Source organism: Paroedura picta, chromosome 15 (assembly GCF_049243985.1).
Source record: "Paroedura picta isolate Pp20150507F chromosome 15, Ppicta_v3.0, whole genome shotgun sequence".
NCBI lineage: Eukaryota > Metazoa > Chordata > Lepidosauria > Squamata > Gekkonidae > Paroedura > Paroedura picta.
Window position 1 is genome coordinate 10,400,337 of NC_135383.1, and position 15,586 is coordinate 10,415,922.

The 15,586-nt window shown below is 56.0% G+C and overlaps 2 protein-coding genes across 2 annotated transcripts in view; one reads left to right on the forward strand and one right to left on the reverse strand.

The window, feature by feature from the left end:
- Positions 1 to 558: 558 nt before the first annotated feature.
- Positions 559 to 3,177, forward strand: FZD9 (frizzled class receptor 9). Its single transcript, XM_077311912.1, has one exon. The coding sequence runs from the start codon at positions 881 to 883 to the stop codon at positions 2,684 to 2,686; it is 1,806 nt and encodes a 601-aa protein (XP_077168027.1). The 5' UTR covers positions 559 to 880; the 3' UTR covers positions 2,687 to 3,177.
- An 11,332-nt stretch (positions 3,178 to 14,509) lies between these two features.
- Positions 14,510 to 15,586, reverse strand: part of BAZ1B (bromodomain adjacent to zinc finger domain 1B) — a 28,995-nt gene continuing 27,918 nt past the window's right edge. The window contains exon 19 of the mRNA XM_077312595.1: positions 14,510 to 15,578. Coding sequence (XP_077168710.1) covers positions 15,209 to 15,578 — 370 coding nt within the window. The 3' untranslated portion in view covers positions 14,510 to 15,208. The remainder of the gene's footprint in view (positions 15,579 to 15,586) is intronic.

The following is a 15,586-nucleotide window of genomic DNA, read 5'->3' on the forward strand; positions in this document are numbered from 1 at the left end:
CAATGAGCCTCTTGTGGCGCAGGGTGGTAAGGCGGCAGACATGCAGTCTGAAAGCTCTGCCCATGAGGCTGGGAGTTCGATCCCAGCAGCCGGCTCAAGGTCGACTCAGCCTTCCATCCTTCCGAGGTCGGTAAAATGAGCACCCAGCTTGCTGGGGGGTAAACGGTAATGACTGGGGAAGGCACTGGCAAACCACCCCGTATTGAGTCTGCCATGAAAACGCCAGAGGGCGTCACCCCAAGCGTCAGACATGACCCGCTGCTTGCACAGGGGATACCTTTACCTTTTTTTACCTTCCAGTACACACATGCACCATTCTCCCAGATTAATGAAGGGCACATCCTAGCTGGAAATCGCCTTGCGCCCCGGTGCAGTTTGGGGGCTCTGCACTATCTGGTGCATTTAAGCCCAAACCAGCACGGGACCTTCGCTTCAGTCTGGCCCGCTGCCGATTGGGGGATGCCCTCCCCGCCTCCTTGGACCAAGAGCCAGGGAGGCAGGCGCGGTAGGGCAGGAGAGCGCGCCCCACTCGCCTGCCCGTCTCCGGCTGCCCCCGGATGGCGCCCTCGCCTTGGCACGGCCAAGAGGCGGCAGTAGCAGCGGCGGCGGCGGCGGGGCCCTGCGCGCTGGGAGCGGCCCTCGGGCCGTGTCGGCCCCGCCCTGCGGTGGGAGGCCCCTGCCGCGCCGGGCCCGCCTCCCGGGGGTGTAGCTGAGCCGCAGCCGAGGCGCCGGCGAGCGGAGAGCCGGCCTCGGCTGGGGCGCATGGCGGGCGGGCGGGCGAGAAGCGGTGCGCCCTGGCGCGGCGGCGGAGGAGGAAGCTGCAGCGGCGAGCGGCGGGCGGCAGGTGCGATGCGGTGGTGAGGCGGGCGGGCGGGCAGGCATGGCCGCGCCTCCTCCGGCTGCTCGTCTTGCTCCGGCTCGGCTGCTGCTGCTGCGGGCGGCGGCGGCGCTGCTGTGCCAGCTCGTGGTGGCCGGCTCCACGCTGGAGATGCTGGGCGGCAGCCCGTACGAGGCGGAACGCGGCGGCGTCGGCGGCGGGGGCCGCTGCCAGCTCATCACCATCCCCATGTGCCAGGGCATCGGCTACAACATGACCCAGATGCCCAACCTGCTGGACCACGAGGACCAGGCCGAGGCGGCGCTCAAGCTGCAGGAGTTCGAGCCGCTGGTGGTGTACGGCTGCCACGGCCACCTGCGCTTCTTCCTCTGCTCGCTCTACGCGCCCATGTGCACCGACCAAGTCTCCAGCAGCATCCCCGCCTGCCGGCCCATGTGCGAGCAGGCGCGCCAGCGCTGCGAGCCCATCATGGCCCAGTTCCACTTTGGCTGGCCCGACTCCCTGGACTGCTCCCGCCTGCCCACCAAGAACGACCCCCACGCCCTCTGCATGGAGGCGCCAGAGAACGCCACTACGGCCGAGCCGCACCGGGGACAGGGCATGCTGCCCGTGGCGCCCCGGGCCCGGCCCGCCGCCGGAGAAGGCCGCCCCGGCCCCAGCGCCGTAGGCGCCTGCGGCAACGGCAACAAGTTCCAGTACGTGGAGAAGAGCCTCTCGTGCGCTCCCCGATGCTCCCCGGGCGTGGACGTGTACTGGTCGCGGCGGGATAAGGACTTTGCCTTCATCTGGATGGCCGTCTGGGCCACCCTGTGCTTCGTCTCCACCGCCTTCACCGTGCTCACCTTCCTGCTGGACCCCCACCGCTTCCAGTACCCCGAGCGGCCCATCATCTTCCTCTCCATGTGCTACAACGTGTACTCGGTGGCCTTCATCATCCGCTCGGTGGCCGGGGCCGAGAACATTGCCTGCGACCGGGAGAACGGCGAGCTGTACATCATCCGCGAGGGGCTGGAGAGCACCGGATGCACCATCGTCTTCCTCGTCCTCTACTACTTCGGCATGGCCAGCTCCCTGTGGTGGGTCATCTTGACCCTGACGTGGTTCCTGGCCGCCGGCAAGAAGTGGGGCCACGAAGCCATCGAAGCCCACAGCAGCTACTTCCACATGGCCGCCTGGGGCGTCCCGGCCATGAAGACCATCGTGATCCTCACCATGCGGAAGGTGGCGGGCGACGAGCTCACGGGGCTGTGCTACGTGGGGAGCATGGACGTCAGCGCCCTGACGGGCTTCGTCCTCATCCCGCTCTCCTGCTACCTGGTCATCGGCACGTCCTTCATCCTGACGGGCTTCGTCGCCCTCTTCCACATCCGGAAGATCATGAAGACCGGCGGCACCAACACGGAGAAACTGGAGAAGCTCATGGTGAAGATCGGAGTCTTCTCCATCCTGTACACCGTCCCGGCCACCTGCGTCATCGTCTGCTACTTCTACGAGCGGCTCAACATGGATTACTGGCACCTCCGGGCCTTGGAGCACGAGTGCTTGGCCTTCCCCGGCCGGCGCGGCATGGACTGCTCCCTGGATTCTTCGGTGCCGACCGTGGCCATCTTCATGCTCAAGATTTTCATGTCCTTGGTGGTGGGCATCACCAGCGGGGTCTGGGTGTGGAGTTCCAAGACGCTCCAGACCTGGCAGAGCTTGTGCAATAGGAAACTGGGGGTGAGGACTAGGGGCAAGCCGTGCAGCGGGGTGACCTGCCCGGGGGCACACTGCCATTACAAAGCGCCGGCGGTCATGCTGCACACGACCAAGACGGACCCTTACCTGGACAACCCGACGCATGTCTGAACGCGGGGACACAACCCGGCAGAGTCGTCTCTGGGGCGCAAGCAAACGCCTCGGCTCCCAGGAATCTGTTTGTTCTGGCAGGTTGAGACAAGGGGATAATGGGCACAGAGGATGAGGAAGGTTTTTTGGGTTGGGGGGAGGCTGCTTTACCGGGACTAGGCCGAAAGAGGACCCCAAAGAGGACACTCAGCAGAGAGACCCCCCACTCCTGCGCTGGCTTTGCCTCTGCTGCTCTCGTTCGACACGGCCGTTCTCTCCCTCCCATCGTAGTTGTCGTCCTTTCGGGTGTCCCCCGTTGCCGAAATCCAGTAACTTTTCTCATGTTTTGCGATGGAGGTGAGACGGGGAGGGGATTTGTCCGAGTTTATTTAATTCTGTAATTTATTTTAGATTTTTTTAAAGTAAAAAAAAGAAAAGAAAGAAAATCATTAGCTGAAAGAAATGGAAAAGGAACCAAAAATATCCCAATAAATCCTGGCTGTGTTATTTCAGTGGAGACTGATGCTGTTTGGAGGAATTCAAGGGGCTTTGGGAGCAGCTGTTCCGAGAGAAGCAGGGGAACGGGGAGGAGGAGGAGGGGAGAAGACTACAGCCATAGAGATCTGGGGAGGGGGGGGCTAAAGCCCCTTTGCGGTGGCCCTTTGGCCGGGCAGGGACACCGCTCTCCGTCCCGGATGGCGTGAACGATTGCACAAGTTGTGACGAACGGTTGAGGCCAAGGGCAGAGGGCTCTCGAAATATTTTTAGACCCTCTGGAGTGTGACAACGTCGAGATGGCCGTGCCAAGGCTGTCGGAGCCGTCCCACACACGCCCAGCCGCACACAGCCCCCTCCACCCCCAGCGGCTGCCAGCACTCTGACCTTCAGCCCAGCATGCTGGGGGAGGGGGGGGGGCTTCCCTTGTCTTCCCCAGGAGCAGCTGCCTCCAGGGCTTTGGCAGGCCCGGCCTCGGGGTACTGACTGAAAGGCAGCATCCCCAGCCGGCTCTCTTTGCCCTCTGGAGACCCACACGAATGCCTGGGACTTGGGGACCGGGAGAAGCAGCACCCTCCATTCCTTACTAAAGGACGAGCCAAAGCTATTTGGGAGGGAGGGTACGGGCATCGTGGAGGGTGCTGAGTGGTGTTTTGGGCAGCCAAACCGTTGCTTCCCGCCCAGCTAGCTTACCCCCGGCACGACACAAAACATGCAAGCGACCGGCGAGTTCAGGCCCTGCTGGCAACTTCCTTGTGTGTGTCACCCCCTTGGCGCGTTGGCCATGGTTCGGAGGCTCAAGGCGAGAGCCAAGATGCTCTTCCCGTTCCCGGCCGCTCGTAGCCAGGAAGGAGCCAGGCACCATCCCAGCCACGGTTCTCTCGGGCTGCTCTGAGCAACAGGTTGGGGAGGGGGGATTCTTGCATCTGTCCTTGAGGCCCCTGCTTGCTACTTGGAGCTCATAACTGCTCTCCCCCCCCCCCCCGCTTTTCCCTAGAGAGCTCCTGTCCTGTTGCCAAGGCAGAGCCAGCTGCTGAGGGAGTATCGGTGTGTCCGAAGTGTGTGTTGTCAGGGACCGTTTGGGAGTCCTCCGCCTTTCCCTGCCTGCTCTCCTTGGCTGGGTCAGTTGTTCATCTCTGAGTGCTGATTTTGGCTCTCTCCTCCCTCGCCCCCAAGCCTGCCAGGAGCCAGGCCTTCCCGCAGGCGGATGAATAATCCTTTCCACTCTCACCCCTTCCCTCCCTCCCTCCCTCCCTCCCTCCCTCCCTCCCTCCCTCCCAGGTAATGTGCTTCAACTCCTTGTGCCATGGGTGTTTTGGCAAGCACCGTTAGCCCCAAGGAAGGCTCGAGAGGGACACCGGACTGTTTGAGGTATCCCCAAGCCCAACAGGGAGGGGAGGGAGGGGGGCTCTGGAGCCCTTTGGTGACAGAAGCCTAGAGAATGTACTCTTTCCTTTCCCTGTCTGCTTTCAGTCTTGGTTCAGTTCTCCTGTTGTCCAAACGAAGGGGAGAGGAGAGAGGTGGGGGAACAGAGGCCCCCAAGGCCTGGACTTAGAATCACAGGCTCGAAACAGACCTGGCTGTTGTCTTTGGGCAGGTGGGAAGGATGTGTCAGGGGCCGCCAGACTGTACTGGAGTAGCCCATAGCACAAGTCCTGTTTGCACATTACAGAGAGTCCACTGGAACAAATTTAGAGTCCTGGGGCACCTTTAAGACCCACAGCTTATTGTGTGCAGGCACTGTATTTGAGAAAGTGTGCATGCACACGAAAGCTCATACCTTGAATAAAACTGTGTCGTCACTGGACTCTAAATTTGATCTGCTGCTTCAGACCAACACGGCTACCCACTTGAGATAATGCATTTGTGATCAAGGTACACTGTACGCTTTATGGTCCTTTTTCTGGGCACTAAGTTCCCTGTTACAGTTGTCAGGGGAAGGCCTCTTTGCTCTGTTGCTGCCCCTTCAGTGGAACTGGTTGGCCACTGTGTGAAGCAAGATGCTGGTCCAGAGGTACCACTGGTCAGATCCAGCAGGGCTCTTATGATGTTCTTATGAAGGCCTCGGCCTCTCTGCCCTGTTGTTGGCCCTCCAGAGGAACTGGCTGGCCAACTGTGTGAGTCAGGATGCTGGGCTAGAGGGACCACTGGTCAGATCCAGCAGGGCTCTTCTGATGTTCATATCAAGGGAAGGCCTCGGCCTCTCTACTCTTTTGCTGGCCCTCCAGGGGAACGGGTAGGCTACTGTGTGAGACAAGACACAATAGATGGACTGATAGCCTGATCCAGGAGGGCTCTTCTTGTGTTCTTACACAATGTCAGTGTGAGCGCAGGTGAATGTGTGTGATACCAGCACTATGTTTATCCAGGCCCTGGTCCCACTCCACCAGTCTTGTGATCAAGAAAACAGGAGGCTGCAGAACATGTTCAGAATGGCAGGACGTGAGCAGCCAGCCCCAGGAGTTCACTAAGGTCATTTGCCACCTTTACCGTGCTCGGCCACAGGTCTCCTTGTGCCAATAGGAAAGACAGGTCGAGAGCACAAGCCTTGCCAAAAGCCAGTCTGTGGCAAAGGAGAGTTGAACTCACAACACCTCAATGAAGCAGCCTGCTTTTTAGTGGTTACCCAACTTGGAGGAGGTGAAAGAAGAAGGCTGATAGGCTGAGAGGACTGCTATGTGAGAACAGCACTATCAGGACTGTAACAAGCCCAAGGAGGAGCCACTTAAGTGATCTCGGTGTAGCGGTCAAGAGTGGTAGCCTGTAATCTGGAAAGCTGGGTTTGATTCCCTGCTCCTCCACATGACCTTGGGCTAGTCACAGTTCTCTTAGGGCTGTTCTCACAGAGCAGTGCCCCACCTAATTCACAGGGTGCCTTGTTGTGGGGAGAGGAAGGGAAAGATGTCAGCCTCTTCAGGACTCCTTTAGGTAGTAAATAGCAGAGCACAAAAACCCAGCTCTTTTAATCCTACGAAAACTCCAGGTTCCACTGGTATGCAAATACCATTGCTGATCAGGAACAAGAAGATGCCTTTGACACAGGACCAAGTCCTGGCAGATCTCTGCAGCCAGTCCCACCAAACTTTTGCCTTGGGGGCCCTGAGCCACCCAGGAGCTCTCTGCTGCTACCCCCAGCCAAAGACCTGTCACCTGAGAAACATGGCTGCAGTGTAGGCTCACCCTGTCTCCCAGGGCCACCAGCGGGGGGTGAAGGATGCCAGATCCTGATTGGGGAATTCCTGGAGGTTTGGGGGCGGAACCTGGGGAGGACAGGGACCACAATGGGGTCCTGGGCCATAGACTCTACCTTCCAAATCTTCCAGAGGTTCTGATCTCTGTCCTCTGCAGATGAGCTGTTATTCTGGGGGATTCTCTGATCCCACCTGGAGGCTGGCCTCCCCGCTAAAAGGCAATGCTCTGGGGGAACCTGTATCGACAAAGAGCGCGCTCTCTCTTGTCCTGAGGGTTCGGAACAGTCCCGAGAGCTGTGAGCAGCACAGAGGTGCCCATCAAAGCAAGCGGTACAGCCGCTCTGCAGTCGGCCACACGATCCCCACCTGCCTCCCGTCTCCCTCCCGTTTGGAAGCTGTGGCTTTGCCGACCAGCTGTGGCTCTGACACATGGCAATCGGACAGTGGGGAGAGGCAATTAAAGGCATGGCCCAGCCGGGGCTTCCCCTTCTTGCCCTGTGCAGGGGAGATCTAAAGGGAAGTCCTCCTGGGGTGCTGCCAGCAACACCTGTGAAAGGTAGCATTACTGGGAACACCATCAGGAAGAGGTCCCCGGGTGGTGCCATTCGCAAGATGGCTTATTGCTTTTATGCTGACCGGCTGAATGGGAAGATTGATTGTCGCATCAGTCTGTTCACAATACTCTTTTGATTTGCCAAATGGTCCCTTCTCTCCCGCTCCGCATCAGCCCTGCTGCAGGCATGAATCTGAGCCCTTCTGTTGGCCTCTTCTGCTAGCGCCCGGTTCGCATCTGCTGCGATCAAACCGGAGTGAAAAACCTCAAAGGGAAAGTCTCCTCCCCACCCGAGGCGCCCCACGGAACGGGCAGCTTCCTTGTAGTGTCTTGGTCAAGCCAGCGGGGAAAGCAATCCGGTCTGCTTCCAGCCCTGGAACAAAAAGGCCTTTGGCTTTCAGGTGTGTGTGTGTTGGTGGAGGGGGGGGGGGAGACAGAGTAGGAGAAGAATAAGAGTTGGTTCTTCCTGAAGGAGTCTCAAAGCGGCCTTTCCCTTTCCTCTCCCCACCAGACACCCTGTGAGGTGGGTGAGGCTGAGAGAGCCCTGATATTACTGAAGAAGAAGCAGAAGAAGAGTTGGTTCTTATATGCCACTTTTCTCTACCTGAAGGAAGTCTTACTTACAATCTCCTTCCCTTTTCTTCCCCACAAGAGATACCCTGTGAGGTGGGTGAGGCTGAGAGAGCCCTGATATCACTCCTCGGTCAGAACAGCTTTCTCAGTGCTGTGGCGAGCCCAAGGTCACCCAGCTGGCTGCATGTGGGGGAGCAGGGAATCAAACCCGGCTCACCAGATTAGAAGCCAGGAAGAAGAAAGAGGAGGAGGAGCAATGTTTCCTTTAAGGGCTCTTCCAGTCCGAAGCAGTCACAGCGGGGAAATGGCACCGAGGGGCTGGGCTTGGAACTCCTGCATCCGTCAGGGAAGTCTCAGGCTGGGCTTCCCTTTGAAAAAATGACTCCCCCCCCCCTTCCCTCCGCCCCCTAGCAGAGCACCACCGGCACTCTGAATGGCAGGCACAGATGTCCTTGCAGCTCCTGAACAAGCATTTTGTGGGTCGGCCCCCCTCCCCAGCTGAGCTTTCCCTGAGCTCCTTCCAGAGCTGCTTGCCCTTCCCTCCACCATGTTCTTTGATAGGGCCCCGTCTTGCCTGACACTTCTCTGGGCCATCCGGGGCTCCCTGCCTTTCCCCAGCATGCACCAACGTCCTGAGCTCCTCAGCTGTTCATTGGCGGCTGTATTGTTTTATTTGTGTGCCGCAGCGGGTCGTGAAGGAACAAAAACGCCCATCTGCAGATCAGGGGCCTGCATAGTAGAGTCGCCAGCCTCCAGGCGTCAGCCGGAGATCTCCTGGGATTACTTCTGATCTCCAGGCGACAGAGATGAGTTCCCCTGGAGAACTTGGACTATGGTATTATACCCCAGACCTCTTGGGTGCTCGTTGGAGTCTCAGCTGCCCTCGGTCTCCAGCCCCTGCAGGTTGGTGCAAGTGAGCTTTGCAGGACCCAACTGACACATCCCTCTGCAACAGGGGTAGTCAAACTGCGGCCCTCCAGATGTCCATGGACTACAATTCCCAGGAGCCCCCTGCCAGCATTTGCTGGCAGGGGGCTCCTGGGAATTGTAGTCCATGGACATCTGGAGGGCTGCACTTTGACAACCCCTGCTCTGCAAGATGCTAGCGAGGTTGGGGGCTCACTTCGGATACCCCAGTCTGCAAACTGTCCAGTGCCTTTCTGAGGCTCTCTTGGCATTCAGTTCCGTCAACACCTGAAGCTGCCTTACAGTGCCCCAGACCCTATGATCTGTCCAAGTCACTCAGGGCTGCTCTTGAGGGTTTCAGGCAAAGGTCTTCCGCATGACGTACTGCTGGGGAGCAGTTGGCATTACTAGCATCTCCATATTGAAGAGCCATATATCCAAAGACTATATTATTCAATAGAGGTTGAATTTCCCAATTTGGATTTTCATGATATTTACATTTAAAGGACAACAATCGGAAAAAACATTTCCATTTGAAAACGGGACGTATCTAGAAACCGTTCTGGTTGGATCAAACATGATAATAAACAGAGAAGAACAAAAAAAACCCTTTATTTTATACTGTGATAATTTTAGTAACACCAATAGTAGCCTTGGGGTAGGTTTTCTCTTTCTCTTATTGTATTCATTACAAACCGCCCCACTTGTCTATATTTGTGGGTCCTTTTAACTGGCAGCCCCAGGGATTGAACCAGAGACCTTCCGCATGCCGAGCAGATGCCCTGCCTGGTAGGGACAGTTTCAAGGTTAAGAGCATCCTCTGCATGTCCCCCGAACTTGAAATCATTCACCTCTACAGAGGGGCCCAAGCCACTGGGGAGAGAAAAAAACCCTGGGCCATGGGAGGAGGCGGGCAGCTTGATGGGGTCAAGGCACGGGCCCTGTACCAGTAAGTCTTCCAAATTCCTTCACACAGTCTGCAGGGGTAGTCAAACTGCGGCCCTCCAGATGTCCATGGACTACAATTCCCAGGAGCCCTTGCCAGCATTCGCCAGCGAATGCTGGCAAGGGCTCCTGGGAATTGTAGTCCATGGACATCTGGAGGGCCGCAGTTTGACTACCCCTGGTCTAGGGGTCTAGCCCTGCCTTAGGAAACTTACGCTTTGGGGGTGCAGTTGGTCCCTCTGTGCTCAGCTGGAAGGGGTGGACCCCACAATGCTGCTCCCTCCCCAAACTGGCCTTGGGCTCCCATCCTGGCCGATGCTGGGCCAGCTTCAGGAGCCGGTAGGGGACGCTTGCCGCTCTCCTCCCTGGAAGCACAGCGGCTGCCTTTGCACGTTCAAGCTGAGCCGACACAATTGATGTTCAGAGCCACTTTAATCTGCCACTCCTTGGGGTCTCGTGCTGCGTCTTTGGGAGAAGTTTCGAGGGGGGCTCAGAGAGAACATCTGCCTTTTGCCTCCTGCGGGAGCTGGCATGTTCCATCCTGTGCGCCAGAGAGATCTCCATCGTGGAGCCCCCCGCCCACCTCCCCACATGGCTGTGCTCTGGGGCTCGGCTTTGAAGGCATAGGAGACACCAGGCAGCTGTGCTGGGGAAGCTCCGCTTATCTTCCTGTGGCGTGTAAAACCTTGGTAGTGGGATGGGGAGGGGGGGAGGGCTGAACTACACAGAGAGGAAGGTGCTAGTGTGGGCCATTGCTTGGGCCTGCATGTACTAATTCTTCCTAGCTGCCAAGGGTTTGTGTGCATTCACAACTGCATGGCCACTGGTGGTATGCGCAGGGGATTGGCCGGAGACTTCTGATGAGCAAGTTTTGTCTCCGCTTCGGCAAGGATATATTTTTTTAAAGGATGCTTAGCAGTTGGGCAGAAGGACGTGAAGGCACTTGACATTGTCTTCCTGGGCTCTTTAAACCAGCCCTGCAAGGTAAGCCAGCATGAGTGCCCCCATATTCAGAACAGGATGGATGGGGATGGCTTGACAAAGGGCAGCCATCAAGCATGTGACACAGAGACTTCCATTGTTCTCAACAAGCAGTGCGCTAGGTCGTTTGTATCATACCTGGCCAGGTGTACCTCGCAGAAGTCCCAGCATAATTTCACAAAATGCAGCCAATGTGGACACACACACACCCTGGGCCCAGAAGCATCAGCTGGTTCCAAATACTGCCACCCAAGGCACTGGGGAGGGGAGTGTCAGGTCCTGCAAACTTCACGTACCTGCTTGTTTGTGGGCCTTGAACCTGAGCTGTTGGGACTGGGAGAGGCTCAGCTGGCCGCTACGAGGAGCCTGGCCTTTTCTCCCCCAGGCTTGCTGCTCAGGGCCGCCGCCGTGGGAGGGGCAGGGGGCTCCGCTGCGGAAGTGGGCTAAGCCTTTCCCCCTCGCCTGTTATGCCTGCAGGAGCTGAATTGCAAAATCCTTTCCGCCACCCTGCTCTGCTACCCGTTTGTTTTGTCGGCTTAGTTTTGTATCACTGTTGTCTTTTCATCGGTTAAGCTCCCCCCCCCCCCCCCCGCTCCTCCTTTGTTTTCTTTTTAAGGCTTGATAGACAGCTTTGGATATTTTACATCGGATGGCATTTAAAAGAAGCTTCTAAATAAATGACACCATAATACTTGCCATGAAGAAAGTCGAATTTTCTTGGCTGGAATGAATTCATACAATGTGGGTGCATTTGTACTGGTTGGGATTACTTTGCACAAAGCGGTGGTAGACCTGCTCCCCCTCTCGATGCTCGGGATTTCTCCATGCACAACCCCTGATGTCTTAAAACACTCTTATTCATGAGGGCTGGAAACTTGGAGGTGGGGAGACTGTAGTCATCGGCTGCTCTCTGCGCCTTAGGACTGGTCTTGGGGAGGGTGTAGACCTCTCCTCCCGGTGTAGCCAAGCCCTTGCTGAGCTATGTTCCCTCTACCTAGAAGGTCACCTCTTCCTTCTGGTCCAGCAAGAACCTCCAATGCCAGCCTCCGGCCTGCCCTCCTAACCACCAAAGGCCCAAGAGGAGCCTTCTGGGGCTGCTGTCCCCATAGCCATGCCAAAATTTGCCAGAACTTGACCAGTTCTCCGCAGTCATGGGCAGGATTTTCTCTTGAGTATGAAGGAAACAGTAAAGATTTCAAAAACGCATGCAAATGTATCCTGAATCCTGTCCCCATCTTTTGCCCCAGTGGTGGCAAAAGAAAGGCACACTGCACAGGGGTTGCGGTACTCTTTGTTGCTTTGCACGGCCCTTGCTGTGGTGTAGGGATGGAGGATGGCTATTCCGGAACCAACCCACCAGTGGCCGGGAGATACGGCCCTGCCTGCTTGCTAGTGGCCCTCAGGTGAACCGCCCCCCCCCCCATCCCTATCTGACAGAAGGGGAGCCCAATGAATAAAGCAGGCTGCAGCAACTAAAAAGTTTTCACATGAAGGTAAGGACTGGGCCAGAAACACATCCCAGCAGCTTTGGGGCTTGTGGTTCCCGACTGTGTGACCAGAGAGATGCCCACGAAACATCACCTCCATCACCCAAGTACCAGGCAGTACCTCTCGTCTTGACAGAGGGTGTTCCAGAACTCAAAAACTTCCACCCGCACCAGAGGCCTGGAATCGTTTCTTCTCACTCGCTATACGAGCCATGTACCCAGTTCTCATTCCCACTGGGAGGGATTATGCATCTTGCGGCTGAGCTGAAGAACCCCAGCCTGGTCACAGATTTGAAAAGAAGCCTAACATCTTACAGAGCTGAAGGGGCCTGCGCACCATACAGTGGCTAAGAAAGTATTTCCTGCCACCGCCGAGGAACAAGGATGTGACACAGAAGCGAGCAGAGAGAATCTGCACATTCAGGATCCTCCTGATGACAGCATAGCTGCGTTTGGCATGCTCTCAGCAGGCACATCTGGGACAAGCATTGGGCACACCACGTGCCGAGCTCAGTCATGCGTTCTTTAGAAGTGACCATGGGTTAGGGCTAATTCACCCCGCATAAAGGAAGTATCTTGCATGGGCCTGGAACTATGGGAGACAGGGGCTCTGACCCTTTGCTTTCGGTGTTTTCCCCCCTGACTTGAAATCCGGAGGCTTGTAATTGCATTTGAGACCCAGAAAACTACCTGTGGAAATGCTTAAACCCCACTCTCTCTTTTCCCAAGGTGAACTGGGCTCCTGCATACAGGGCCTATTCCAGCACAGCCTTTAGTAGTCTAGCAAGCACAAATCAACCTTCTCCAGTGCAAGGGGAAAAGGGTCCAGGCCCTGGCCTCTCTGCATTACAACCTTGGGCAGCAGACCCTCAGACTCCGTGCCTGAGAGGAGCTTGAGGGCAAGAAGCCGGATTAAATGTGCCCACTGTATAAAGCCATTGCATACAGCCAGATGGCAACACGCTTGCACCCGTAGATGACCCTGGAACCCCACACCTTCTCTCTCTTCTCAAAGAACCCTTTGGCCTGTGCTGCTCCCTGCTGGAAGCTCTTCCAGGAAGTCGCTGAGTTAGAATACGCCAACCAAAAGCGCAAAGGGGTTTTAGCAGTTTGTGCAGGTTCATCTAACAAGCAAGACAGCTAAAACGACCGTGCTCTGAGGAACTTCGCAGAGCTTGTTCATTGCATGTTTCTGCCTGATGACTATGACGATCCTTTCAGACTGCTGAACTGGATCGGTGACTGGTCTCTGACCAACAAAATCAGAGTCCAGTGGCACCTTTAAGACCAACAAAGATTTATTTAAGGCGTGAGCTTTCGAGTGCAAGCACTCTTCCTCTGACCGTAACAGATGGATCTGTGCATTTCACAGAGAGGTTTCTGTTGAACGATCTGAAGAGGACAGCTCAGAAAGGGAGCCAGGATTCTGCTGCAGCTTGTGGGTTCAGCCCCACCTTTATGTTTATCCGCTAGTCACTGGCACTAATTTTGTTCTGTAAAATAAACCATCTCTAAGGCAGCAGAAGGGACCGACCGACTGATTCTAGGCAGCTTGCACATGGGCTCCCCCTCTCCCAGCACAGTAAGCACAGACAGGGCAGGACGTTAGAAGTGCTCTACAAGGAATATGGTTGGGGTTTTTTTTTGTTAACTCCAACTTTCAAGCTGATGTTCTACTGGCAAACGTACTCGGTTGTTTCCTTCACATATTTCCAATCATCGCAAACCAAGGAGCATAAACAGGAATGCATGGGTTGGAGCAGAGACTTCTGCCTGCTTATCAAGTTGTTTCACTGTCTTACAGAGACCCTTGTTTCTGTACTCTGGAGACAAACTTCAACTCCAATCTGGAACAATGATTCCAGATTTTTTTTTTGGGGGGGGGGGAGATGGGGACCAGCAAGGCAACCAGGCAGGCAAATGAATCTGCTTCACTTTTATACTTCCAATTTATTACAAGTACAGCCCTTGGCAGAATCCCCACCCCCCTCCCCACCAAACAACAACCTTAAAAAAATGTAGTCCAAAAGTTTGACTGTGTAGGCATCACCTAAAACATGACCAAAAAAAAAAAGGGGGGGGGTGGAGGCATGTTACTGTTTAGGAACATCAGTGCTAGTATCCCCCCCAACCACTCTCCCATGGCAGTGTGAAGGGAAGGTGGGAACTGGCTGTTCTCAGGATGGGAACCTGCCAGAAAAGAGACTCAAAGGTAAGAATCGAATCTGAAAATGGGTTGATCAGCAAGGTGGCTTTGCGTGTGCTCCAGCCACAGAGCTGAAACTGCCAGGGGCCTTCTAAAATGGGGATACGATGTGCTTCTTTCCATATCTCCCACTTGGAGATTTTTTTTAAAGGAATTACTGAAAAGAGACGGCCCAACAGGGAAAAAAAAAAAAACTTCAATTAAAGTGGGGGAGGGGGGAGTTCTCGTTTTGGAGGCACAGCCTGCCAAGAGGTCCCAGAAAGATCACTTCTCCAACTGGGTGATTACTGTGAACCTTCAAACCCTCCCTTGGCCAGAATGGGGGGGGGGAAGGAGTGAGCTAGAAGGGGAATTACTAGAAAAGGAGACAAAGAGCAAGTCTACAAAGTGTACAAAGCCGATGGCTTCCCTGGGTCAACTCCAGCTACTCTAAGGAGAAAAAAAAGTGGTTAAGAGAGGGGGGCCAAATATAAAGCAAACATCCTCATATAAACTGTACAGTACATGTCAAAGCCAAGACGACTGTATCTTACAAGGCATTTGTACAAGGTCACTGCCAGAAACAAGTCTTTAACTACAAAAAGGGGTTATAAAGTTACAGAGGGCCAGTTTTTGTCTTCCTCCCAACGCTGCAGGGGGGGGATGCCACGCTCCTCGCTGTGTCCCTGGGCTGGTAGGAGGTGGATGGGGGGGGGGTGAGAAGGAAGGAAAGACCCCCTTGAGGTCCAAGAGACAGACAAGCCCCCACAAATGCTGGTCTCTAATGTGATGCTGGTGAAAGGTGATTGCCCTAGACAGGTAAGTGCTTGCCCGTTCAAGGAGGTGGCTTCCTCTCTGGGGGTGGGCGGGGCCATTAAGTCAGACCATCCGAGAGGCCTGCTCTTGTTCCTCATTGCTAAGAGCAGGAGAGGTGGGGGCAGGACAGAGGCAGCTCTGGCGCAAGGGACGCCCCTCCTCTTCGCACAGGCCAGAGCTGGTTCCGCCTGCCCGCAGCCCGGCGATGGTTGAGGAAGAACAAAGCCGCCCCTTCGTCTTGAGGGCTTCAGGAAGTTGCGGAAAAGGTAAGAAGCTTGAGCTAGCCGGGAGGGAAGGAAAAGGGGACCAAGCTAAGGCTGGACAGCTCCCCGCCTGCCTCCTCCCTTTGGGCAGCTGATCCTGCTGCAGCCCAGATAGGCCTGCCCCAGCTGCATCCTGTCGCTTGGCCCCTCATTTCTTCCTCCTCCGCCCCCTTGAGTATTCTGCCGCCTCCAGCTCACTGTCCCCTTCGGCTTCGTCTAGTCCCTGGCTGGACTGGGCGGAGGGCCGCTTGCGTTTCCGGCGTGAGTACGTGTGGCCGGGCAGATGCTTGTGCACCATGTCTATCAAGCACTGTTCCGTCTTCTCCAGGCAGGAGAGAATGTGGCTGCCGTTCTGGTTGTATTGCTCGGCGTTGGCAAAGACCTGTTTGATGTCAGAGAGGAAATCTTGCACGGACCGGTAGCTGCCACACGAACATTTACTTTGCATGGTCTGGAAGTCCATGGGGTTGCTGATCACATCGAAATAATCTTCTGCTTCTTCGGTGGTCACTGGCTCCCTGTCAAG

Bases quoted from the DNA above. Each gene is read 5' to 3' on its own strand.
- FZD9 (XM_077311912.1), top strand. From the start codon at position 881: ATGGCCGCGCCTCCTCCGGCTGCTCGTCTTGCTCCGGCTCGGCTGCTG.